General features: G+C 61.3%; 1 protein-coding gene across 2 annotated transcripts; it reads left to right on the forward strand.

The window, feature by feature from the left end:
- The first annotated feature begins 6,325 nt into the window (after window positions 1–6,325).
- On the forward strand, window positions 6,326–15,104 carry EFNA3 (ephrin A3). 2 transcript variants are annotated; one of them, XM_032845199.1, is made up of 5 exons: window positions 6,333–6,523; window positions 12,335–12,648; window positions 13,521–13,586; window positions 13,767–13,844; window positions 14,050–15,104. In XM_032845199.1, exons 1-5 carry the CDS (start codon window positions 6,396–6,398, stop codon window positions 14,178–14,180), a joined length of 717 nt encoding a protein of 238 aa, XP_032701090.1. In that variant the 5' UTR covers window positions 6,333–6,395; the 3' UTR covers window positions 14,181–15,104. The 2 variants fall into 2 exon arrangements, with proteins under 2 accessions (XP_032701091.1, XP_032701090.1); XM_032845200.1 differs by lacking the exon at window positions 13,767–13,844 and having other exon boundaries at window positions 6,326–6,523.
- Window positions 15,105–24,457: the final 9,353 nt, after the last annotated feature.

Raw genomic sequence — 24,457 nt, forward strand, 5'->3', positions numbered from 1 at the left:
TCCCCTCTGGCCCTGGCTCCCCGGAGGAGACAATAAGGGGGTTTAGAGTCACCACTCCCCCCCCCCCAACTGGCCCCTTCCCCCAACCTGTTCTGTCTGCGGAGGAGCAGGCCAGCTCAGACCTGTCTGCTGGCTCTCTCCTGCAGGGAGCAGATCCCTTCCAGAGGACTCCGGAGGGCTGGGGAATGCCGGAGCCTACGAGGGAGGAGACCCACCCCGTATTCCACACTGGCCTTTGGAGGCTCCCTCCAGGGGAGGGTTCCCCCCACCCACTCTAGGGAGCCACTTCTCTGGGTTTCGCCCAGACATAGCAATTGTGGCCAGGGAGCCTCTTAACCGTTAGGCAGAAAGTGGGGGCTAGAGTCCTGGCTATGAGGTGGGGCGGGGCAGGGGTAGCTACTCAGACCTCTGCCCGTCCCCTCTCCTTGAAGCCACTGGCTTGAAAGCTCAATCTTGGTGTCTTGGTGGCGGGAAAGGCAAGAGAGTCTGGATGCAGGCGAAGTATTAGGGGTTAGGAGACTGTGCAATCTGCGGTCAGAGACCCCGCCGTCCACACTGTCAAGGATGAGGACTTCCTGGTTGGGGCTGAAACTGCCCCTTCCCTGAGTCCATCTAACTGTTTCCTGCCCCATCCCACTCCCCAGACAGTGGCTCTGCTGCGGTGACAGCTGTATGGAGAAGCTTCGCGAGCAGGAGAAGGAATGGAAGAGCCAGTCCAGGGCTAGTCTCAGTGGGCAGACCTCAGGAGAGGACCCCTTCATAATAATGGTGTTGGGGACGCCCTGCTGGCTCTGCCAGGGGAGGTGGAGGTAGGGCCTGTGACTCTCATGGTTGTGAGTTCAAGCCCCATGCTGGGTTTGGAGATTACTCAAAAATAAAGTCTTTTGAAAAAATAAATAAATGGGGGGCGCCTGGGTGGCTCAGTTGTTAAGTGTCTGCCATCAGCTCAGGTCATGATCTCAGGGTCCTAGGATTTGAGCCCCGCATCGGGCTCCCTGCTCAGCGGGAGTCTGCGTCTCCCTCCCCCACTCCTCTTGTTTGTGTTCCCTCTCTCGCTGTCTCTGCCAAATAAACATAATCTTATAAATAAATAAATAAATAAATAAATAAATGGGGCGCCTAGGTGGCTCAGTGGGTTGGGCGTCTGTCTTCAGCAGGGGTCAGCAAGGGTCATGGTCCGGGGATCCTGAGATGGAGCCTCGCAGCATCCACTGGGCTCCCTGCTCAGCAGGGAGCCTGTTTCTCTCTCTCCCTCTGCCCCTCCCCCCCCACTGTATTCTGTCTCTCTCTCAAATAAATAAAATCCTTAAAAATAAATAAATAAATAGGGGCGCCTTGTGGCTCAGTGGGTTAAGCCTCTGCCTTCAGGTCAGGTCATGATCTCAGGGTCCTGGGATCGAGCCCCACATCAGACTCTCTGCTCAGCGGGGAGCCTGCTTCCCCCTCTCTCTCTCTCTCTGCCTGCCTCTCTGCCTGCTTGTGATCTCTGTCTGTCGAATAAATGAATAAATAAATAAATAGCTAAAAGTAATGGTGAGGCCCGCATGAAATCATGGGTCCCAAGCACTGTGCCAAGTGCTTCCGGACACGGGTCCTAATCTCATCACAGGCAGCTCCTGGAGAAGGTGCTGTTCTCCCTGCTTTACAGATGAGGAAGCAGTCACAAGTGCAGTGACCCAAAGAGCCAATGAGTGGTAGAACTAGAATTCAACCCCCAGCCCCTCCTGTCCCCACTAAGCCACACGACCTCCCTCTCGGCTTTTCAGGAAGCACGTTCAGAGGATCCACACGCACCTCTCACAGCAGCCCGGAGATGCCCCCACACTTCAGGCCGGGAAGCAGGGCATGACCAGGACGGTGACAAGGGTCAGAGGCTCTCCCTGCCCCTCTGCCCCCAACCATCCCACTGAGCCTAGCATCCTGGTTTCCTGCGTCCTGGACACACAGTGGTGCATGTGTCCCAGGGCAGGCGCGTGTGCGTGTGTGTGTGTGTGTGTGAGTGTGTGTGGCTCCACGACAACTCAGGACACTGAGTGTCGCACAGCCCTGTGGACAACACCCTCGGGACTGTCGGCAGACACACGGATCGCCCTGGTCCTCAGCACTCGGGTCTACACACCAGGACCCTCCCGACCACCAGCCCGCTGTGGGCCACTCGCATGGGCCCCGGGGCAAGGTGCAGAGCCTGGGAACGGTTCCCGTGTGGAGCAGGTGGCTGCCTCCTCCGCGCACACGCGTGCCCAGACCTCCCTCTCGAAGGCCCCTTGTTTGTTTGTTCAATGAATTGTTTATCCGCGGCCCCCCTTCGCTGCTGGACTCCCCTCCCCCAGGCCCCAGCCTCCATGATTTATTGAATACATCTCAGCTCTGTGCTTGCCACCCCATGTCCCGGGAGCCGCCTTGGGCCACAGGGCCTGAGTACTCCCTCTGTCCCCTACCTGGTCCGCTCCCTGCTTCCGCGGCCCCGAGACGGGTGGGCCTGTGGCACCATGTTACAGGGCTCCCAAGGGTCTGAATTCTGTGTCCCTGGAGAAAGCATGGCAACTAGAGGAGCACTGGAGAGACTGAGGGCCAGAGGGAGAGGCAGGCAGAACCCGCAGGTAAGAGAGAAGAGGCCTGAGGCCCTAGAGGGAGGGCCGGCCCCATGGAGAGGACCCCCCCGCCCCGCCACCAGAGGCCCTCGATCTACAGACAGGTGTCCATCCAGGCCCAGGCCTTAGATGCCACTGTCAAACCACGACTTGTGAGCCTATGGGGTGGTGAAATCAAGAATACATTTTATGGGTCTCAGCCACCTTCTTATTTTAAAGAAATTTTAAGACTAGAAGAGAAGAAAAATCTCAGAGTGCGTCCTCTGTAGTAAGGGTATTGTTTCATGACCATTACTGTTCTGGGTACATGTGAGCGTGTGTGTGCGCACACGTGTGTGTTCTCTGGGGAAATACACATCTTGGAGCACCTGGTTGGCTCTGGTTAAGTGTCCGACTCTTTTATTTATTTATTTATTTATTTCACACAGAGAGAGGCACACAAAGGGGGAGCGGCAGGCAGAGGGAGAGGGAGAAGCAGCTCCCCACCGAGCAGGGAGCCCAATGTGGGGCTCAATCCCAGGACCCTGAGATCATGACCTGAGCCGAAGGCTGATACCCAACCCATGGAGCCCCCCAGGGTCTGACTCTTGCTTTCAGCTCAGGTCATGACCTCAGGGTTGTGGGATCAAGCTCCAAATTGGGGTCTCTGCTCAGTGGGGGTCTGCTGGAGACTCTCTCTCCCTCTCCCTTTCACCTCCCCCGCTCGTGCTTGTTCTCACTCTCTCATAAAATGAATAAATAAACCTTTTTAAAAAATATATACATCTTGGGGCACCTGGATGGCTGAGTGTTTAAGCGTCTGCCTTCGGCTCAGGTCATGGTCTCAGGGTCCTGGGATTGAGCCCCGCATCGGGCTCCCTGCTCAGAAGGGAGCCTGATCCCCCTCTCTCTCTACCTGTCTCTGCCTGCTTGTGACCTCTGCCTGTTAAATAAACAAATACAATCTTTTAAATAAATAAATACATATGAACAAACAAACATCTAACTGTGGGTCACGGTTGAGAAAAATTTGAGTGACAGTTCTACACAGAGGCCTAGAACCCACTGAGGACCCAGATGCCACAAAAAGAGGCCTAGGCTTCAGATCAGATCCCAAGTGTGTAGACAGTGGCCGTGATCATACACCCAGAGACCCAGCTGCTTCTCCCTCTCCCTCTGCCTGCCGCTCCCCCTTTGTGTGCCTCTCTCTGTGTGAAATAGATAAATAAATAAATAAAAGAGTCGGACACTTAACCAGAGCCAACCAGGTGCTCCAAGATGTGTATTTCCCCAGAGAACACACACGTGTGCGCACACACACGCTCACATGTACCCAGAACAGTAATGGTCATGAAACAATACCCTTACTACAGAGCCCATGACTGGAGGCCTCCAGGCAGGCCTGCACACCACAGCTGTACTGGAGGGCCATACCCCATGTCACCCCACTGAGTCGAGCAGCTTGTGTGTGGCACAAAGGAGTCACCCGCAGAGCAGGGAAAGGGTGCCATCACCTTGAACTCCTTCACCAAGGTAGGGAGACACACAGGGCTACCTCCTGCTGAAGGAAACAGCACAGAAGCACTACTTACAAAGAGAAGCACCCTAAAGACTGGGTCCACATAGAGGGTACTTATCCTAAAACATACAGAAGCCCACATCAGTCAGAGACTGATTTGGCCAGAGGTCCGCACAGAGCACCGGATCCCATGGACAGGCCCTGGGCTCTATAGAGAGTGTCTCAGAGCTTAAAAACCCAACAGACCTGCTTAAATCCTAGGGAAAGGGCTCCAGAATCTAAGGAGAAGGGGTCAGTTATGGGGAGTGGGTATGGGGCTTCTTGTTTCTAGACAGGAGTATCTGAGTCCTGTAGAAAAAGACTCACATCCATAAGTGGGACCCAGATTCTACAAAGAGGGATTTAAGGCTTCTAAAATGAAATCTGTGGGTGCCTGGGTGGCTCAGTGGGTTGAGCCTTTGCCTTTGGCTCAGGTCATGATCTCAGGGTGCTGGGATCGAGCCCCACGTCGGGCTCTCTGCTTGGCGGGAAGCCTGCTTCCCCCTCTCTCTCTGCCTGCCTCTCTGCCTACTTGTGAGCTCTGTCAAATAAATAAATAAAATCTTAAAAAAATAAGTAAAATGAAATCTGAACTCCTAGACCAAACCAGCAAGCTTCCATCCATACATAAATGGGCAGCCTCTCTGCCCACTTCGGGCCCTACAAAGAGAAGCCTCCCTTGGCCCCACAGGGAGCGTGGGGGGCGGAGGGGGATGCTGGGACCTGGGGTACCTGAAGTAGGCATGTTAGCATCATTCGGGAGAAACAAATCTCCCTGGGGGTGCAGAGTCTGGGGAAAGAGAGAGCTGTTTGCAAAGTCCCCCATTCCCACCCCAAGGGGCCTAATTTATTTTCTGGCTCCCAAGAAGGGAGAGGAGATCTCCTGGGGGTGGAGGGGAGCTGAGGGAGGATGGAGACTGCTTTTGCCTGGCAGAAGCTAGGCATGAGGCCCATGCCGGATGGCACTGTCCCCCCACCCCCACCGCAGCCCCTGAGGTTGACTTGTGTGGGGACCCCTGCCCCGCCAAGAACCAGCAGATGGTGGGGATCTGCCTGTCTTCCCTCCTGAAGTAAAGGAGAAAAGAGCATCACAACAGTCTCCCCAGGCGCAGGTCGCTGGGGTGCGGACTGTGGGAACCTGGTCTGAGACCCTGTCACTCTCCGTCTGAGCCTCTCCAAGAGAGAAGAGATGACGGCTGGGCACCCCCTATGTCTGGATCCCAGACCCTTTCCCTCAACATTTACTTCCTGGGCAAAGAAGGGACCTGAGGAGAGCAAGGAACTGTGGTTTTCTGGGTGCCCGTGGGCCTGTGCGCGCATCCCTGCATGGGCACGGTCTGGGCTGTGCTCCCACGTGTCTGTGTGTCTGCGGATCTCTGGTGGTGTGAGTGTCCGCCAGGGCATGTGTGTGTGTAAACGTCCGTGTCCAGGGCTGTATCTCTCTGTTCCCTCTGTTCTGGCGAATGTGTGTGTGCGACGTCTGTGCTTGGGCGTCACTGTGGGGACAATGTCAGAGAAAGCGTCCAGCAGTGAGCAAGCTGAGGGACGCCACTGTGGGCCCTTCCAGAACATGCACTAGGGACATTCTCAGGCCCAAGCCCCTCTCCCTCCTCCAAGACAAACAAGCTTCGTGTGGCACTGGGGGCTTCGGGTCATGGCTGTCACGCCCTTGGTGCCCACTGCGGCTTCTCCGCCCTGCAGCCCAGCGGCCTCCTCGTTCACTCGGGAAGAAGGCCATGGACCCAGCGGAGGGCGGACTGCTCAGAAGGAAGGGTGGGAAGGGGCCTAGTTCTCCTTATGAAGCCGTCCTGGACCCCCAGTTCCTTTTCGAATCTCCCTCACCCCATCCCCAGGATGGATGTGCTCCCAGAAGATGGAGACCCCGGTCTGGGCCCCCCTAGTCCTTCTCCAGGGAGCTCTGGGCAGCAGAAGGCCGGGGACCCGCGCAAAAAGTAAACCTAAGAAGGAGAGAGGAGGCGCGCGCCGGTCGTTTCCGACGGGGCAGCACGGTCCCCATCTCCCCAGCGCCGCGCGCTCCGGGCCCGAGCGGGGCGGGGCCCGGCCAGGCGGGAGCGCGCCTGGGGCGGGGCTTCGGGGGCGCGCCCGGAGGGCGGAGGGAAGGGCTGGGGGCGTGGCTTAAGGCTTGGGGGCCGGCGGTGGCGGCGGCGGCGGCGGCGGCGGCGGCGGCGGCAGGGAGCTGGGAGGCGAGAAGCCGGGAGCGCGGGGCTCAGTCGGGGGGGCGGGCGGCGGCGGCGGCGGCTCCGGGGATGGCGGCGGCTCCGCTGCTGCTGCTGCTGCTGCTCGTGCCCGTGCCGCTGCTGCCGCTGCTGGCCCAGGGGCCCGGGGGGGCGCTGGGAAACCGGCATGCGGTATACTGGAACAGCTCCAACCAGCAGTGAGTCGGGGGCCCGGGGAGCCCAGGGCGTCCCGCGTCTGCGAGGGCACCGGGGGTGGGGGTCCTGGGAGGCACGGCTGGGGGCTGGGAACGAGGGAGAGGGGCACACTCTGTGGGCGGCTGTGAAACTCGCGGGGGGGTGGTCTGAAAGGGGCTGTTAAGGTCTTGGAAGGAGGACTTGGGCCGTGCGGAGGAGGCTGGACGGGGACACCGCACCCCGCCTTGCCCTCTCTCCGCGCCCGCCGCTGGAAGAGCGCCCCTCGCACAGTCCCCCATCTTCGCCCCCTTCAGCCGTGCTGGGCCATCGCACCGGGCGGGGGGGGCGGCCAGGGATGACCTGTTTTCAGCGCTGAGGCTTTCGAGGGGTTCTGTCTAGGACTCCCGCTTTTAAAAGTGGGGTCCGGGGCAAGGCAGGGAGTCCGGCCCGGCGCCTCCTCAGAACGTAGCCGAATGGCCTGCCCTGGTTGTGGGGAAACGCCAGGCGGGGGTGAGCCGGGGCTGGGTCGCTGCGGCTGGGGTCCTGGAGGTGCAGCTAGGTGGGGATGGGAACGTGGGCCACCGGCGAACCGGAGAGAGGCAGGCAGATGTCGGCGTGTCACACACGCACACACACGCCCGGCCTGGGGACGGCGTGTGGCTCCAAGTGTGAGCGGGCGTGCGCGGCTGTCAGTGTGCGTGTGTGTCTGAGTGTGTGATTTGTGTGTCTGCGTCGGCGATCGTCTGGGGGTGGGAGCGGGCGGCGGGGCGGGGAGGGGGCTGCGGTCGCTGTCCGCGTGGCCGGCCGCGTCTGGGCTGGGGTGGCTGCCGGCGCCGCCGCGGTCTGGGCGGGTGTCAGGGCGGCCGTGTGGTTTCCCGGGGTGTGTGGCGCGGCGGCTGGGTGCCGGCTGCGGGGCCGGGTCCTCAATCTGCTCAGTCCTCGCTGCCCTTGTCTTCTCCTCCCCGCCGTGCCTCCGTGTGTGTCTGTGTGCTGGGGGCATCCCTAGGGACGCGGGGGTCACTGTCACACCTGCCCAGGCGGCGGCGGTGGCACTGCCTCTGGCTCCCCACCCTGGGGGGCGACTCGGGAGCAACTGGAGAGGGACCAGGGGAGGGGGGCCGGGAGGGCCGGGCGGCCGCGACCCCCAACCTCCCGGGGGAGGGGCTGCCGCTCGCCGCTCCGTTCTTTGTTGTTTGGGGCTCCGCGCCTCCCCCTCTCTCCCTGCTCGCGCCGGAGTGTCAGACTGGGGGTGGGGATGAGCCAACGACGCCCCCCTCTCGCTTCCCATGGAAACCTCGGGGGTGGGGATGAGGCCCCTCCCCCCACCCTGGGAGCGGGACTCGAAGAACTCCGGGGGTGCTGGGGGCTGACTCCCCGTTCTATCTAGCTCGTCCATCTCCCCCCGCCCCGCTAGAGTCTGGCGGGGAGTGGAGAGTACGCAGGTGAGGGGTCCCAGGTTCCCACCGCCCTCTGGGCAACCCCGCGTTCTTAGGGGACGCGGGAGCCAGGGGTATGCGGGAACGGCCTGGGGGTGGGGGCGGATGTTGTTGATCAGGTTCCCCTCCCCCGCATACACCTGGGCTCAGGTGAAAGCCCTGGGAGGGGGTGGCGGGGCCCGGTTCCGGGAGCCTCCTTTCTGTCTTCCCCGCTCCCTCGCAGGTCTAGACCGGCAGAGGTGGGAGGGGACGCGCACCCGGCTGCGAGGACGCCGCCGCCCCCGCCTCGCTTCCTCGGCCTTTGTTGCCGCTGCGCCCGGGCTCCCCGGCTCCCTCACTGCGGCAGCCGCGGCCCCATAAATCGTGAGAGCGACGTGCTCCGGAGCCGGGAGTGGAGAGGGCCAGGGAGCTGGGGGCGGGGCCGGGCCGAGCCACAGGCTCCCGCGCCCCCTCCCCCCGTCACGTGAGCTGGGCGCCGGGCTCCCACCCCCTGTCACGTGGAGAGGGTCTCTGCCCCTTGGGGTCACGTGGAGAGGGTCTTGCGACCCCGCCTCCTGGGGTCACGTGGGAGGGTGCTGTTGGGACACGTGCAGAGGCCTCCTTTGACAGACCTGGGGGCAGTGCCCCGCACAGCGGTCGTGATCTCGCCCCTCGTCCCCCCCCCCCACCGACTCGGGCCCTCCGTCTGATCCGCTGTAATTGGAGAGACCAGTTCCCAACCTGGCCAGGACGTGGGATGGGGGGTACTATCCTGGAGGAAAGGAGGAAAATATGAGGTCGATGGAGGGGTCCCCTGAGCCCGGAATTGAATTTGGGGTGGGGGTGAGAGGACCGGCTGATGGCCACACGCATGCCCCCCGGCCCTGTGCTTCCTTGCGTTGCAGAAGGGCGCAAGGCGCTGTTATTCACCCCTAACTCAGGAAGCGTCGGCAGCTTCTTCTCCAGCCGGCGCCCTACCTCTTTCTCTCGGAAATGTTTCTGCGGCTGGTCTCGCTCTCATTCACGCGTTCATTCAGCAGAGGTTTATTGAGGCTGTACTAGGTCCCGCTGGTCTTTCCCCCTGCGCGCGTTCTCCCAGCCGCCGAGCCTCTGCCCGCACCCCCTTGCCCGCCCCTGACAGCCGTCTCCGGCTCCGCTGTCTGGGGGCCTCCGCGATCGGCCCCTCCTCTCTCCCTTTCTCCCCGCCTCCCTCCGTTCCCATTCCGGTCCTCTTTCTCTCCGATTCTGGGCCCCCCTCTTTCGCTGTCTCGCCCTGTCCCCTCTCGGGGACCCGGGTCTGGGAGTCTCCCCTCTGGCCGCGCGCGTCTGCTCTCACTCCGCTTGGGTCTCGCTTTCGGCGGGTCTCTCGCTCCTCGCCGCCGCTGCAGATCAATAAACCGCCGCCGCCGCCCGCCGCTGTCGCAGGGAGGGGGCGGGGACGTGGGGCGCGCTGCCTCTCCCCCACGCGACGCCGGCGGGAGAAGCCCGGGCCCGGGCCGCGGCCGGCGAGACCCAGCGGGCCGGGGCGCCGGGAGCGCCCCGAGAGGTGCGGGGGTGTCAGCGTGCACGCGCCGCCCCGCGAACGTTCCCGCCACCCACCCACCGCCAGCCGGGCGCGCGGGCCCCACGCCGCGCGCACGTGGTCCGGCCTCGCCTGCTGGAGCGAGCGGCGCGCCGCCTCGGGGCCGCGCGCTAGAGGGGAGGGAGCCCGGGTCGGTGTCTTGCCATCGCTCCTCCTCGCCTTTAGCTCCGCATCCCGGCTTCCAGGGGTGGGGGCAGGGATTAAGCAAGTTCAGGGCCTCTCGGGATGCCTTCCCTACTCCCTGGTCTTGTTAGGCACCCTGTTTACCTGCCCCTAATTGCCCCGCGGGGAGAGGTTTGCTCCTTCCCTGCTCCCCCGCACCCCCCCCAGGCGCGAGCCGGCGGGGCACTGAAGGAGTGACGGGGAAGAGTCGGAATGCGCCCCGGAGGCGGTGAGAGCCGGAGTGAGGTATAACGGGGTGAGGGGGCACCCCCTCCAGGTGGGGTGTGTCAACACTTGCCTTTCTGCGAGAGACTTGGAGGCCAGGAGGGGATGAAGGGAGGAAGAAAAGAGAACCGTTCCGAAGGGCAGGCGCACCCCAGCCCCCAGGCGCCTCCCACACCCCCCGCGGATGAGGAGCTGCAGCCCTAGACGGGGAGTGAGCCGCAGGCCATTGCGCGGCCTAGTGGCACTGCTGGGGCGGGGAGGATGACAGATTCATTGACAGTGCCCGAGCCTAGGAGACACCTCACTGGGGTCTCCCAGGAGTTGTGACTGGGGACACCCAGCCCCCTGCCCGCCAGACTCCAGCTGCCCACAGCCACGCCACCAGCCGCACTTCCTCCCACATGCCCAGCTTGGGGGGCATTTCAGGGACTCCTCCTGCCCCCCAGCCCATGGAGAGGTAGAAGATGGCTTCTCTTCACTGGTGCTCACCCACAGGCCTCTCTGTAAGGCCAGTCCCCGCCCTGTTGAGGAAACTGAGGTCACCTGTCCCAGTGACCCTGGCTGTGTTGTAGGGGGAGCTGGGCAGTGTCCCAGGGAAGGGTCCTTTCACAGCAGGGCTGGAAACCTAGGTGAGGCTCAAGGACAGAGGTCCCAGGGTGGCTGGGCTGTGGCTTTGGGCCCAGCCCCCTATCACTGGTGGCCCCCTCCTCAAAGCCTATGGGGGAGGAACAGTAGACTTGGAAGCTGGGGATAGAGACGCAAACCCAGGTGGCGCCAGGAACCAGGCCTGGTCTAACCCGTTTTCCTGCTCCCAGTGCCCCAGGCCGAGACTCCTGCCCACCTGAGTGCCAGAGCCAGGGAGGGGCCTAAGTGACCCATCACTCCCGTGGGAACCAAGTGGGACTGGTGGCATTCCTGATGACTCAAGAAGGCTGTGCCCATTCCCACTGAGGTGCCCAGGCACCAGCTCTCACCTCTCTGCTCCCTGCCAGGCTTGGAGGGGAGCGCTTGGGGAGGGGGTGGCACAGGCCAGGCCAAGCAAGTCTGGTTGGGTGGGGAGGGACCCTCAAAGCTCCACCCGATTCAGAGGCCTCCAAGCTTGTTTCCCTAATGGATCTAATGACTATTTGTGGAACTGGGAGGTGCTTGGTGACATGAGGAGCCAGTCCCTCCCTTCAGGGAGTTCCCAGGGTTGAGAGACCCCAGTGGTATGACATTACCGCCAAGGGCCCCAGGCCCTCTGTGTCCGCCATGTTCTCCTCTCCCTGGCGGGATGTGTGGATTCCTACCCATAAAGAAATTGGGGGAAACTCCCCCCTACTTCTCTCGAGTTTCTTTCTCCATTCAAATGTTTTTCCCATCCCCACACCACCACTCAGCACCACCATCCAGGCATTAAGACCAACACTTTGATGACGGCTGGCAAGGCAGGTGGGGATTACGAGGGACCCAGCATCTGCTTCTGTGTCCCCATAGAAGAATCAAGGAAGGAGGAGGCTCAGCCATCTTGCCCGGGCTCTCTGCCCACTTCTCTGCCGAGCACCACTCAGGGCCAGTGGTTGAGGAGGACGGTGTATAGAGATGGAAGTTTGGGCCTGTGGACATGCTACCACGTGGGGCCTTGCTGTTGAGTCCCTGCTCCCGGCTCTGTTGTCTCAGTTACTGAGGACCTTGATTGCCAGGAATAGCGCAGAGAGGGCATGTGCCCGCGTGCACGCCTGTGTGTGTATGTGTGTGTGTGTGTCTGGGGGGGGACGCAGGGGTGGGGAGAGTGGGCACAGTAAGAGAGCTTGAGATGTCTGGGGTCAACCAGTCCTGCGTGCGAGTCCAACAAACAGGCAGCCTGGCTCCCCCAGGTGTGTGCCGCCCGCGCGGACGGTGCGCGTGTCTGTGTGTGCGCCACGGCACTTACGCGTGTATATGCGCGAAGCGTCCACACCTGCGTCTGTGAGGTCAGGTCCTGGCCGACTGGCCTCGGGGGTGCGCTGGCCACGGCAGGGAAGCATGCGGGAGAGGGGCGCATCTCTGGGAAGGGATCCCCCCCCCCCCCCCCTTCCCTTGCAGCCCCCCCCCCCCCCCCCCCCCAGTGGAGGATTGTGGGGGATGGGCGGAGGAAATCCGGGCCCGGGTCTGGGAGTCGCTGAGGCCTGCGCCGTTTCTGTGGCAACCAAAGCGCACGTCCCCCTTCGCCGTTGGAGGCAGGCCGGGCTTCCCTGCGCCGTTGCTGCCCTCTGGCGGCCGCCGGGAGGACAGCACGGGGCGTGGGCGTGGGCGGCTGGCGTGGGCCTGGTGGCGCTAGGGCCCTGGGAACGGGGACGGGGACAGGCGCTGAGCAGAGAGGCGGCTCCGGAGAAACGCCGGTAGGCTGCGAAGGCCCTAGGGAAGCTGCGGCGTGGGACGGGGGTTGGCGTGGGGTTTCTTCTCTCTTACCCGCTTCCTCTCCCCCGCAGCCTGCGGCGAGAGGGCTACACGGTGCAGGTGAACGTGAACGATTATCTGGATATTTACTGTCCCCACTACAACAGCTCGGGGGTGGGCCCCGGGGCGGGCCCGGGCCCCGGGGGCGGGGCGGAGCAGTACGTGCTGTACATGGTGAGCCGCGCCGGCTACCGCACCTGCAACGCCAGCCAAGGCTTCAAGCGCTGGGAGTGCAACCGCCCGCACGCCCCGCACAGCCCCATCAAGTTCTCGGAGAAGTTCCAGCGCTACAGCGCCTTCTCGCTGGGCTACGAGTTCCACGCCGGCCAGGAGTACTACTACATCTGTGAGTGACGGCCGGGGCGGGGCCGGGGGCGGGGCCGGAGGGCCGGGGCGGGGCCGGAGGGCGGGCGACGGGTGGGGCCCCGCGGGGCCGGGGCGGGGCCTAAGGGTGTCGGGGAGGGCCAGGGGGTGGGGCCAGGGCGGGGCCTAAAGAGCGGACCTGGATCACGACCAGGGGGTGGGGCCAGGGCGGGGCCTAGAGAGCGGACCAGGGAGCGGCCAAGGGGTGGAGTCCCGGGGAGGGGCCTAAGGAATGTATCTGGGAGACGGCCAGGGGGTGGGGCCCCGGGGCTGCGGGCTCGGGGGGCCCGGGGGGCCCGGAGGGGCCTCAGGGAGCTGGGCAGGGCGGGAAAAAGTGCGTGAGGACCTTGGAATGAGGTCCCCAGGGGCCAGGTATGTGGGGGTGTGGGCCTAACGGCGAGTGTCAGTCCGGCCAGGGGTGGGGGGTCGGCAGGGCCCGGGATTAGGGCGGTGGGGTGGGCCTAAAGGCGAGAGTCAGAGTCCGGCCAGGGCGTGGGGTCCGCAGGGGCTGGGGCGGGCCACGTGGCTGCCACGTGGTCCGCGTCGCGGGGCGCGAGACTCCCCGGGACGCCGCGTGGGGCGGGCCGGCTGCAGGCTGCGGCTCCTGAGGCGTCTGAGACGCGTGGAGGGTTGGGGGGCGGCCCTTAGTTTGGGTCGCGGTGTCACCGCGTCCCCGAGGGACGTCGCGGAACTGAGACCTCAGGGTCGGGGCTTCTCGAGGGCTGGGACTGCGGGGGCTGCCCGGGCCGGCGGCGGAGCCACGCGACCCGCGTCCGCGGGCCCGGGAGCCGGGCAGGGGGCGGCGCGGAGGGGCGGGACGCGGCGGACGCAGCTGAGGCCCCGTCTTGCCCGCAGCCACGCCCGCGCACGGCCCGCACTGGAAGTGCCTGAGGATGAAGGTGTTCGTCTGCTGCGCCGCCAGTGAGTGCCGCCCCCGGCCGCCAGCGCGCCCTCGCCTCCCGCTTCGGGGCTCCCCGGGCTCCCGGGGGCGGGGCGGGGGGGCCCCCGGAGCGGGGACTCGCTCCCCAGCTGTAGCGGCGGGGTGGGGGGTCCTGGCCCTGACGCTCCCCTCCTCTCTCCCACCCGCACCCCGCCCCGCAGCACCGCACTCCGGGCAGAAGCCGGCCCCCACCCTCCCCCCGTTCACCATGGGCCCCCATGTGAGGATCAACGTGCTGGGTGAGTCTGCGCAGCGCCCTCTGGTGGCCGCTGCTGGGACCGCAGCCCCCGTGCCTGCTCGCCCCGCATGCCTTCTCGGGGCGCAGCCCGCCCGCTCGCCCCGGCCAGCCCCGTGGGCGGCCACGTCCCGCCGCCGCCGCCGCCGCGTGCCCTGCCCGCGCGCGCAGCCCGGCCCTCACCGCGCTCTCTGTCCGTCTGCCCACAGAAGACTTTGAGGGAGAGAGTCCGCAGGTGCCCAAGCTGGAGAAGAGCATCAGCGGGACCAGCCCCAAGCGGGAGCACCTGCCCCTGGCGGTGGGCATCGCCTTCTTCCTCATGACGCTCTTGGCTTCCTAGCTCTGCCCCCTCCCTTGGCGGGGACACGCGGGGCTGGGGAAGGGCAGGGAGACTTTGGCCTCTCCCAGGGAAGCCTCGCTGTGGGGCCTCGACCCCTCCTCCGATGGCTGGCAGTGCGGTCTGCGCCACACATCTGGGCCCGCCCCTTTGCCCCCTCTCTCCCAACGTAGGGCCCTGTAGTGGACCAGACGCAGGGACAGCCACGGGTCCCGAGTGGCCTTGTGGCTCTGGTACCTTTCTCCGACCCCTGGTACCCTCCCCTGTTGTCACCACCAGAGATAAATTTGCCCCAGAGAGAGCAGACCCCAGCGTGGGAGGCACCCCCGTCATTCTCTTCTAGGGGCGGAGCACAGGGAGGGGACTAGATGGGCGAGGGGGTGGCCCACTGCCCCGCTCCCCTGTTTACAGCAATAAGCACGTCCTCTTCCTCCCACTACCGCGCCCAGGACTGTGGTTTGGATTGAATCCAAGTTTACAAGTAGACACCCCTGGGGGTGTGGGCGGTGGACAAGGGTGACACGGGGTGGGCACCAGGGTTCCAGCAGGCATGTACAGACGCTATATCTCTATATATAATGTACAGACGGACAGACTCTCTCCCCCTCCTTAACTCCCTGACCTTCCTGGACGTCTCCTTCCAGCTTCAGACCCCTTCCCCACCAGGCTGGGCCCCCACAGGGGGACCCCCTGGCCCCTCTTGTGTCTTCTGTGAAGACAAGACCTATGCAACGCACAGACACTTTTGGAGACCGTGTGACAACAACGCCCCCTTCCGTCCAGCCCTGAGCCGGGACCCAAACCCCATGACTTTGCCCTGCCCACCCTCTGTGGCCCTACCCATCCTCCGGGCCTTTTTCAAGTGCTTTGGCTGTGACTTTCATACTCTGCTCTTAGTCTAAAAAAATAAACTGGAGATAAAAATAACGAACTGTGTGTCATTTCAGGGACCATCGCCGGTCTGGACTCTGGTTAAACCCCTAGGTCACAGGGGCGGGGATGGGGGGGTCGGACTCGGGGGCCAAAGGGTGGAGTGAGCACCTTCTTCTGTGGCACGGTCTCCTTTAGGAGGCAGTGCTGGGTGGAGGGAGCCCCCTGGGGCTGAGAGCCCGGCCTGGCTGCCTTTGGGCAAATCACTGACCCTCCGAGAGGCCCGCATTTCTCCACAGAAACTTGAATTGGGCCCCATGTCTCTCAGGGCCGCCCTAAGTGTGGACTAGCAGGAGCGCTCACCTCAGGACAGCTTCCTCTTGCTTCCCATTCCGCTCTGCACTCAGGGTCTTGATAGGGGTCTGTGGGTTTCAGGGAGGTTGCGAACCTAGATAGGGGAAAAAAAATCACATTGTTGTTTTCACTCACTTGTAACCGGAATGAAGCATTCTCTTCTGTACTTGGGCAACCAGCCAAAACAGTTAGCAGGGGACCTGTGCGTCTGTCACCAGCAGAAACCACCGCCGCTTTCTGGCTGCATTACAGTTTCTGAAGCTCAAAACACCATTTGTTCCCATCACTACTTTGGACAGACCCTCGTTGTTAGACCATCCCCGTTCTTAATGTGTTAGTACAGAAGCATCTATGTTACTATTCCAAAAAATGGAAATGTTTTAATAACTGTGTTTCCGCGTCGTTGGTTTCCTTTATAATCCTTGGTAATTGTGTTTTATTCGTTTAAACCCTCAAGGCCCAAGGGCTGAGAGTGTGCTGGCACGGGGCGGGGGGGTCCCCACCTGACTCCAGCACCCTGTGCCTGTCAGGAGAGGAGAAGAGGCAGAAGGCACCAGACAGCAGGGGATGGCCACACAGCCCCTCCGGGCTGGGTGAGGCAGGGCTGTACAGGGGGCAGGGTAGGCGGGCGGTGACCACAGGTGCCAAAACCTGCCAGGGAGGACATGCCTTATTGTCAGGCTGTGCACCCTTGGGGGTCCATCCCAGCCGGGTTCTCTAGCTGTGTGGGCAGCCTGGGTCCCTGCTGAGGGCCCCTCCTCACCCCTGTGTCTCCTGCCAGCCACATCCTAAGAATGAGCCCCCACGTTGGGGAGTCTGCTTCTCCCTTGGTCTCAGCCCCTCTCCCACACTCATGTTCTCCGCCCCCATAAATAAAATATCTTTTAAAGATTTTATTTATTTATTTATTTATTTGACAGAGACCACAAGTAGGCAGAGAGCCCCTGATGGGCAGACGGGCTGCGGCCTGGACGTGCACAGCCTCAGGGCTGGGGCTTTGGGGTGGCAACGGCCCAGCCTCCCCTGAGTGGACAGTAAGGGCAGCCCAGGTGCAGGGGGTGGCAGAGAGAGGAGGTGGCTCCACCTGCTCCCCACCCCCGTCTGTGGTCCTGTTACCTCTGCCCCCTCCCCAGTAGCCCAAATTGTCTTGCTCAGTCCCAGATCCCATATATTTTTTTAAGATTTTATTTATTTATTTGACACAGAGAAATCACAAGTAGGCAGAGAGGCAGACAGAGAGAGAGGGAGGAAGCAGGCTCCCTGCTGAGCAGAGAGCCCAATGCAGGGCTCGGTCCCAGGACCCCAAGATCATGACCCGAGCTGAAGGCAGAGGCTTAACCCACTGAGTCACCCAGGCGCCCCAAATAAAATATTTTGGTAAAGATTTCATTTATCCATCAGAGAGAGAGCGAGAGCAAACACAAGCAGAGGGAGGAGAGGGAGAGGGAGAAGCAAGCTCTCCGCTGAGTAATAAGCCCTCCAGGGGGGCTCCATCCCAGGACCCCAGGATCATGACCCAAGTCGAAGGCAGATGCCGAACCAAGTGAGCCACCCAGGAGACCCAATAAATAAAATCTTAAGAAAGAAAAAAACAGTAATCCAGACAGGGGGCCAGGCATGGGGAGGGGACCTCGAGCGAGCCGCCCCCCCATTCACTGACCCCCCCCCAGTGTGCCAGGCGCCGTACCCCGTGCTTGCCAGTGCTGGGAGCACCGCGCCCTTGGAAGGTTCACTATCCCTGAAGCCCAGAGGGGAAGCCTGAGGGTCTAAGAGGCTACGTCCCCAGGTTAGGGTCCTGGGGCCTGGCACATGGGACAGGGCCTGGCAAGTGACTGTCACCGCACTCCACTCTGCCCATTGGCAGCTCTACTGCCACATGCAACAGCTTGGCACATGTCGTAGTGGCTTCCTGCCGCCCTTCTGCCAAAGTCACGCTGAGTCTGTGCAGAAAGACATCAAAGGACCCCCAATCTGGATTGAGGGAGTCAGTCCGAGCCCCACATTCTAAGAGCAGGAAAACTAGGGGCACCTGGCTGGCTCAGTCAGAGGAGCGCGCGACTCTTGATTTTGGGATGGTGAGTTCGAGCCCCATGCTGGGTTTAGAGAGGACTTAAATAAACTGAGGAAAGAAAAAAAAACAGGACAGGCAAATCAAAGTCCAGAGCGGCAAGTGAGTTGCCCGGCCATGCGGACTGGGGACGCAGCAGAGCTGCCCTGGGACTCAGGTGTCCTGCGCTCCCGTCCCCTCCATCGTGCTGCCAGGTCCCCGAAGAGACTGAGAGCTGCCAGGGGATCCAAGGCTGATACTCGAAACCCCTTAAACCACCCCAAGCAGGGGCTAAAGAGAAAGGACTATCTCCACTGTAGCTGGGGCTGCAACCCAGGGGTCCTGTGGGGACCTCCCCTTGGGCAAGCCTCCTCTGGTTCCCGGAGCCTGTAAGCGGGAGAGAGAGGTCAATACGCAGATAGACAGACACCAGTGACCCTGAGCCTGCCTGGCACAAGGTCCCTGCGTTGTGGCATCAAGGTGGACCGGGCCCAGGGGGTCCTGGCCAAGGCAATGGTAAGGTGACACCAGGGATAGGGCCTGAGGGCAGGAGGGGGCAGGTGGGATGGAAGGGGACACACCGTCCAGACTCAACACCTGCCGATGGATGGGACAGGGTGGAACAGGACAGGACAGAATATGGGGGGCTCAGTGGGTTGAGCCTCTGCCTTCAGCTCAGGTCATGGTCTCAGGGTCCTGGGATCGAGCCCCGCATCAGGCTCTCTGCTCAGCGGGAAGCCCCCCCCCCCCACTGCCTGCCTCTCTACCTACTTGTGATCTCTATCTGTGTCAAATAAATAAATGAAATCCTTAAATTAAAAAAAAAGAATATGGGATCTGGGACTGAGCAAGTCATTTGGGCTACTGGGGAGGGGGCAGAGGTAACAGGAGCACTGGAGGGGGGGCGGGGAGGGGGTGGAGCCACCTCCTCTCTCTGCCACCCTCCCCACACCTGGGCTGCCCTTACTGTCCGCTCAGGGGAGGCTGGGCCGTCACCACCCCAAAGCCCCAGCCCATCTGCCCATCAGGGGCTCCTGGGTCCTTGTCTGTGTCCCCCCAGGGCCTCATCAAGGACCTCGACAGGGGCCATAGCAAAACACAGGCGGGAATTCTGAGCGTTGTCCCAGGGGCTCCTCAGGACACAGCTAGTCGCAGGAACAGACAAGGACTTGGGTGGGAGGGGGTGAGATTCAGAGCGGCCGCGCCCTCTGCCCCTGGGCACCCGTCACCCTAACCCAGCCGTGGAGAGGGAAGAGGGGCAGGACCATTTGCCTTCCAGGCTGGGCTCATCCCCCCAGGCTTGGGGGCCTGAAAGAGTGGGTGTTGACCCCTGAGGGGCGCAGTGAGCTTCACCGCGGGATGATCAGGGCTCAGCCCTACCTTTGTGCTCTGGCCTAGGGCAGAAGGAGTGAGGTCCCGGCCCACCTGGCATTCTAGGGCTTCTCCAACCCCTTCCAGCCATCTCTCCTTCCCTCCCATTTTAGCGGCTAGCGGACCTGTCTTGTCTGGCCAGCGCACTCAGCCCCAAAGCCTCACATGGGCTCCCTCACCCTCTCTGTTCTGCTCAGGTGGCAAGCCTGGGGTCAGGGACTGAGCTCGACTGCAGGGGACATCGGCTCGGATAGGAGACATGGGCTGGGAGGGGGGGATGAAGGACCTGAGGTGGGTAGAGGGCACAGCTGGCATGAGGGACACGCAGGAAGGGGTGGGGACATACAGGCTGGGGAGCTCAGCCCCTGGACAGACTGGGGACAGACTGGGTACAGACTGGGGACCCAGGCAGGCCCAGGGACAGGCACGGAGGTGCTGGGGTCAGGCCAGCCAGGGCAGCAAGAGCAGCGTCAGGCAGAAACCCAAGGACCAGCCGGGGACCGGACCCTGGGGAGGTCTAGCTTCCTGTGGCTGGGCCCTAGGTGGGGACAGATACGGCCCCTCCCCCAGAGGGTCAGCGCCCAGCTCTTGGCTCTCCACATGGCGTCTGGCTGGGGGTGACCCCTGGACTGTCCCCGGCCTGAGCTATAAGAGGGGGTATGAGCCAGCCCAGGGACCCGAGCGAGGCTTCAGTGGCCTGGGGCCCCCCCAAGCTGCTCCTGAGGGCTGGAGCCTGACCCTTCAGTCCACACACCCGCTCATCTTCTTCACAACCTTGCGACCCACACGTCAATCACACTCACTGCTCTGGGAAGGGGCTGGGGCAACCGACCATGAGGGCCTCAGAGCGGAAGGCAGGGACTTTGTTGACACAGCTGAAGTGGAAGGGGCCTCCCTGGGCCAGAGGGAGTGGCCCCCTCCCCCACGCGCCGAGCAGGAGTGCCAATACACACCGCTTCACGCTCGTGCACACACTCGTGCATGCGGGACCCGCTCCAGAGCCACACTGACCCCGGCAAACACAAGCCACACGTGGGCTCCAGGAGCCACACTTGTATCCAGGGTCACACAGCGGGATGCACTTGAGGGCTGGCGTCCAACGCTACCGACCAGCCAGACAAACAGGGTTCAGTGCGGGCCAGAGCTCAGGCCAAACCTGCGGGACAAAGTCTAGAGTCTGGGAAAAAACAGGGAAGGGAGGAGGTGGGCTTGTGGGGTCAAGTGATGCCGCATTCACACTCTCTGGAAACCTACACGTAGACACAAACTCGAGCCCTGGAGCCCTGAGCATCCGTGGGAGTCCGCGCGCACACACACCGCAAGACTCAGACCCAGACCCCCCACAGCCCCTCCCGGGAACCCCCAGCTCCCCTCCCACACCCATCCTACGCTGGTGAGGGAGGTGACAGTAACGAAAGAGAGGCGAGCTTGGGACCAGAGAAACCCCTGTCGCCATATGGCAGACTCACGTGCACACATGGGTGCCCACGCACACACAGACACCAGCCCCCGAGCCTGGTGGACAGACCCAGGGAGAGACCAACAGAACCTGCCTCATCCCCTCTGGGGCCACGTCTGGGCGCAAGCACTGCCCGCTCTGGACACAGACCCCCTCCTCCCCGGCCCAGCTCTGAGCTCGCACACACCCCCCGGCCCAGCTCTGAGCCTGGAGGATGGTCCTCCTCTGAGTCTCGAGGCCTGCACTCTGGGTGCCCTTCCTGGCCTCCGAGTACCTGGTCTGGCCGCGGGAAAGGGGCGCCCGGTGAGCCGCTAGAAAGGCCCTTAAAACCGGCCTTGGGAGCCTTCCTCCCTCCTGAGGGCTGCTCCGCGCCCAGGAAGGAAGGGCCGGTTGGCTGGGCGCACTGGCAGGGCTGTGAGGCAAAGCCGTGAGGCAAGGCCTTGGGAGAGAAGAGGGGCCCGACGGCGGGCAGGGCCGCGGGGAGAGAAGGGGCTGGAGGAGGGGCGCGCGCACGACGGGCAGAGGCCGGCGTGTCCGCGGCCCGTGAAGAGCTCGCGCAGCCACAAACGACCTGCTCCACGCAGGGCGCCTTTCGCGCGCACGCTCGCCAGCGCGCGTCTGCGGTGCCCTCGCCGTCCCGGCAAGCCTGCGGGCACTGCGCGCGGGGCGGGTGCGCGCGGGGCGGGTGCGCGCGGGGCGGGTGCGCGCGGGGCGGGTGCGCGCGCGGGGGGGTCTCTGGCCCGCGGCCCGCACAGGTGGCGGGGAAACGGGCGTCTAAGCAGTGCGGCCTCCGCGGCGCGTTCTCTCTCCGCCAGAGGCGCTGAACCGGAGACTTGGGTGCGAAGTGCGCGGCGCTTCCCGCCGCAGGGCGGCAGGAGGGCAGCGCTTCCTCGGCCGCGAACCCCCGGGGGCCCGGGGAGCCCAGCCCCGGCTCCGTCTGCCGCCCCGCCGCCGCCCCAGCTTACCCCTTTGTTAGCTTCTGCCGCGAGGCCTTAGAAACTCTTCCCGGGGTGCCTCTAGGGTCTGCGACTCACATCGCGCTGCTTGCGGGGTAGGCGCCGCTCTGCTTCCCACCCGCCAGCCTCCTGCGTCCCGCGGGGTCAGGGGGGTCCACGCCCGCTGTCTTTGCTGGAATCCCTCAGCTGTCACTTAAAGAGAATTTTACTTTATTTTTAAAATTTTATGTATTTGACGGATAGAGACACAGCGAGAGAGGGAGCACCTGCAGGGGAGCGGGAGAGGGAGCAGCAGGCCTCCCGCCGAGCGCCCAGTGCGGGGCTGGATTCTCAAGACCCTGAGCTCACGACCTGAGCCAAAACCAAAAGTCAGACACTTAGCCAAATGAGCTCCACTTAAAATAAGGGAAAGGGGGCGCCTGGGTGGCTTGGTCGGTTAAGCGTCTGCCTTCCGCTCAGGTCATGATCCCAGGGTGCCGGGATCCAGTCCCGCATCCGTCTCGCTGCTCAGCGGGAAGCCTGCTTCTCCCTCTCCCACTCCCCCTGCTTGTGTTCCCTCTCTCGCTGTGTCCCTCTCTGTCAAATAAATAAATACAATCCTTAAAATTTTTTATAAAAAAATAAGAAAAAAGTCTTTTATATTTAGCCGCATATTTATCGGTGGCTAAATTTCTGGTGCTCTTTGTTCCTTTGTATGGATGGATGTTTCCATCTGGTATCATTTTTCTTCTGCTTGAAGAATTTAAGTTCTTTCTCATAGTGCAGGCCTGCTGGTGACGGTGTCATTCCGATTTTGAATGTCTGAACTCATCCTTACTTCAATTCATCTTCAGTTCTGAACGATATCTCCCCTGAATTGTAGGTTGACAGTGTTTACCTTTTATTGCTATAAAGTCAGTGTTCCACTGCCTTCTGGATTCTGCTGTTTTTATTTTGTTTTTATTATTTATAAAGACTTTATTTATAACTAATCTCTAGGGGCACCTAGGGAACTCTGTCCATTGGGCATCTGCCTTTGGCCCAGGGTCCTGGGATCCACATCGGGCTCCCTGCTCAGAAAGGCAGTCTGCTTCTCCCTCTCCCCCTGCTTGTGCTCTTTCTGTCAAATAAGTAAATAAAATCTTAAAAAAGATAACTAATCTCTATACCCAGTGAGGGGCTTGAACTCAAAACACCAAGAACAAGAGTCGCAGGCCCCATCCGCTGAACCAGCTGGGAGCCTCTGGGTTTCCATTGTTTCTGTGTCTCCCTTTCCTCTTTATATAATATGTTGTTTCCTTCTGGCTGCTCTTAAAATTCTCTCCTTATCACCACTCTGCAGCAGTGCCTAAGGCAGATTAGGACATCTCTTCTTGTGGTTTTCTTCATGTTCCTCGTGCTTAAGGTCTGTGGGCCTTCTTGGATGTATGGGTTTACAGTTCCCATCAAAACTGGAAAGTCTTCTGACCGTTATTTCATCAAATGTTTTCCTGTCAGCCCTCTCCCCATATTTCTGGGTCTCCAAACACACTCCACAGCTCACTGATTTTTTCCCTTCTCCTTCTTCCCTCTTCCTCCTCCTCTTCCTCCCTCCCCCTTCCCCTCTCCCTGCTTTTTCTCCTCCTTCTCCTTATCTTTTCCAGTGTTTCCTTTTACATAGTTTCTCTTGCTGTCTTCAAGCTCACCGATCTTTTCTGCAGTGTCTGCTTTTAAGTGCATCAACCACACTTTTCACTCCAGACCTCGGGGTGCTTGTCCCCAGAAGTTCAGTTGGGGTGTCATGTGTTTCTTTATCTTCTTGAACATACAGAATATATTTAATGATAGCTATTTTATTTTTTAAGATTTATTTATTTACTCATTTGTTTATTTAGTCTACAGAGAAAGAAAGAGCACAAGCCAGGGAAGCGGCAGGCAGAGGGAGAGGGAGAGGCAGGCTCCCCGCTGAGCAGAGAGCCCAGTGCAGGACTCCATCCCAGGACCCCGGGATCATGACCTGAACCAAAGGCAGACGCTTAACGATTGAGCCACCCAACTGCCCCAATAATAGCTATTTTATTTCTTTTTTAGATGTTATTTATTTATTTGACAGAGAGAGAGCACAAGCAGGCAGAGAGGCAGGCAGAAGGAGAGGGAGAAGCAGGCTGTCCACTGAGCAGAGAGCCCGATGCGGGGCTCAATCCCAGGACCCTGAGATCATGACCCAAGTGAAGGCAGTCACTTAGCTGACTGAGCCACCCAGGCACCCAAAAATAGCTACTTTGAAGGAGTCTTTCTGCTCTGACTGGTGGCAGCACAGAGTATCCCCAATCCTGTCTGAGCTGAAGACTCTTGCCTCTGGTTCTTCCCCTCTGGGCAATCATGGCCGGCCACAGCTGGGGCCCCAGGGAGGGGATTCTGCAGACCTCCAGAGCCCTCTCTGGGCAGTCTGCTCCTTTCCAGGGCTCTGCCTGCCCACTGCCCACCTTAGCCCCCAGGATCCCTACTCTACCTCCTCCAGCTGGGAGGTACCTGGGCTCAGCCAGCCTGGAAATTCTCTCCAGGAAGTAAGTGTGGGCAATTTTAGGGCCCGATTCATTTATTTCTTCTCTCTCAGGGATCACTGTCCCGCTCTGCCCCTTGTCCAGTGTCTGAACACCACTGCTTCTTATAGTTGGTGTGGGTTTTCCGTTCTTTGACGCAAGAAGGTAGAGGGAGGGTGGTCCGTATTACTCCACCATGGCCAGAATCGGAGTCCACCTATGACTTCAGAAGAGGCTTTTTGGGGGCGCCTGGGTGGCTCAGTGGGTTAATCCTCTGTCTTTGGCTCAGGTTATGACCTCAGGGTCCTAGGATCGAGCCCTGCATCAGGCTCTCTGCTCAGCGGAGAGCCTGATTCCCCCTCTCTGCCTGCCTCTCTGCCTCCTTGTGATCTCTCTCTCTGTGTCAAATAAATAAATAAAATCTTTAAAAAAAAAAAGAAGAAGAAGAAAGAAAGAAAAGACAGAGAAGATAGTGTCTGCACAGTATTTGTATCCTATCAAGTCTCTGAAACGCAACAACGTGAAGGTAGTTAACATCCCTGAAATGTGTACTTGAAAATGGTTGCAAATTTCATGTCAGGCGTTTTGGACCACAATTAAATACAGACGCATCTAACGCAGGGAGTATCCGTGAGAAACTGACAAAAAATGGCTGCGCGCTTGGGGAGGAGCCGGTGCACAGAATCGGTTATTGGCCGTTTATCTCATTGTGAGTCTTCAAC

This window comes from Lontra canadensis, unplaced genomic scaffold (genome assembly GCF_010015895.1).
Source record: "Lontra canadensis isolate GAN:19392208 unplaced genomic scaffold, GSC_riverotter_1.0 scaffold160, whole genome shotgun sequence".
Lineage (NCBI taxonomy): Eukaryota > Metazoa > Chordata > Mammalia > Carnivora > Mustelidae > Lontra > Lontra canadensis.

What these genes read in the sequence shown, in the direction of transcription:
- EFNA3 (XM_032845199.1), top strand. Translation starts at nt 6,396, where the DNA reads ATGGCGGCGGCTCCGCTGCTGCTGCTGCTGCTGCTCGTGCCCGTGCCG. An exon ending in CCAGGAGTACTACTACATCT is followed by an intron (nt 12,649 to 13,520) that starts GTGAGTGACGGC and finishes TCTTGCCCGCAG; the next exon opens with CCACGCCCGCGCACGGCCCG. An exon ending in TGTGAGGATCAACGTGCTGG is followed by an intron (nt 13,845 to 14,049) that starts GTGAGTCTGCGC and finishes GTCTGCCCACAG; the next exon opens with AAGACTTTGAGGGAGAGAGT.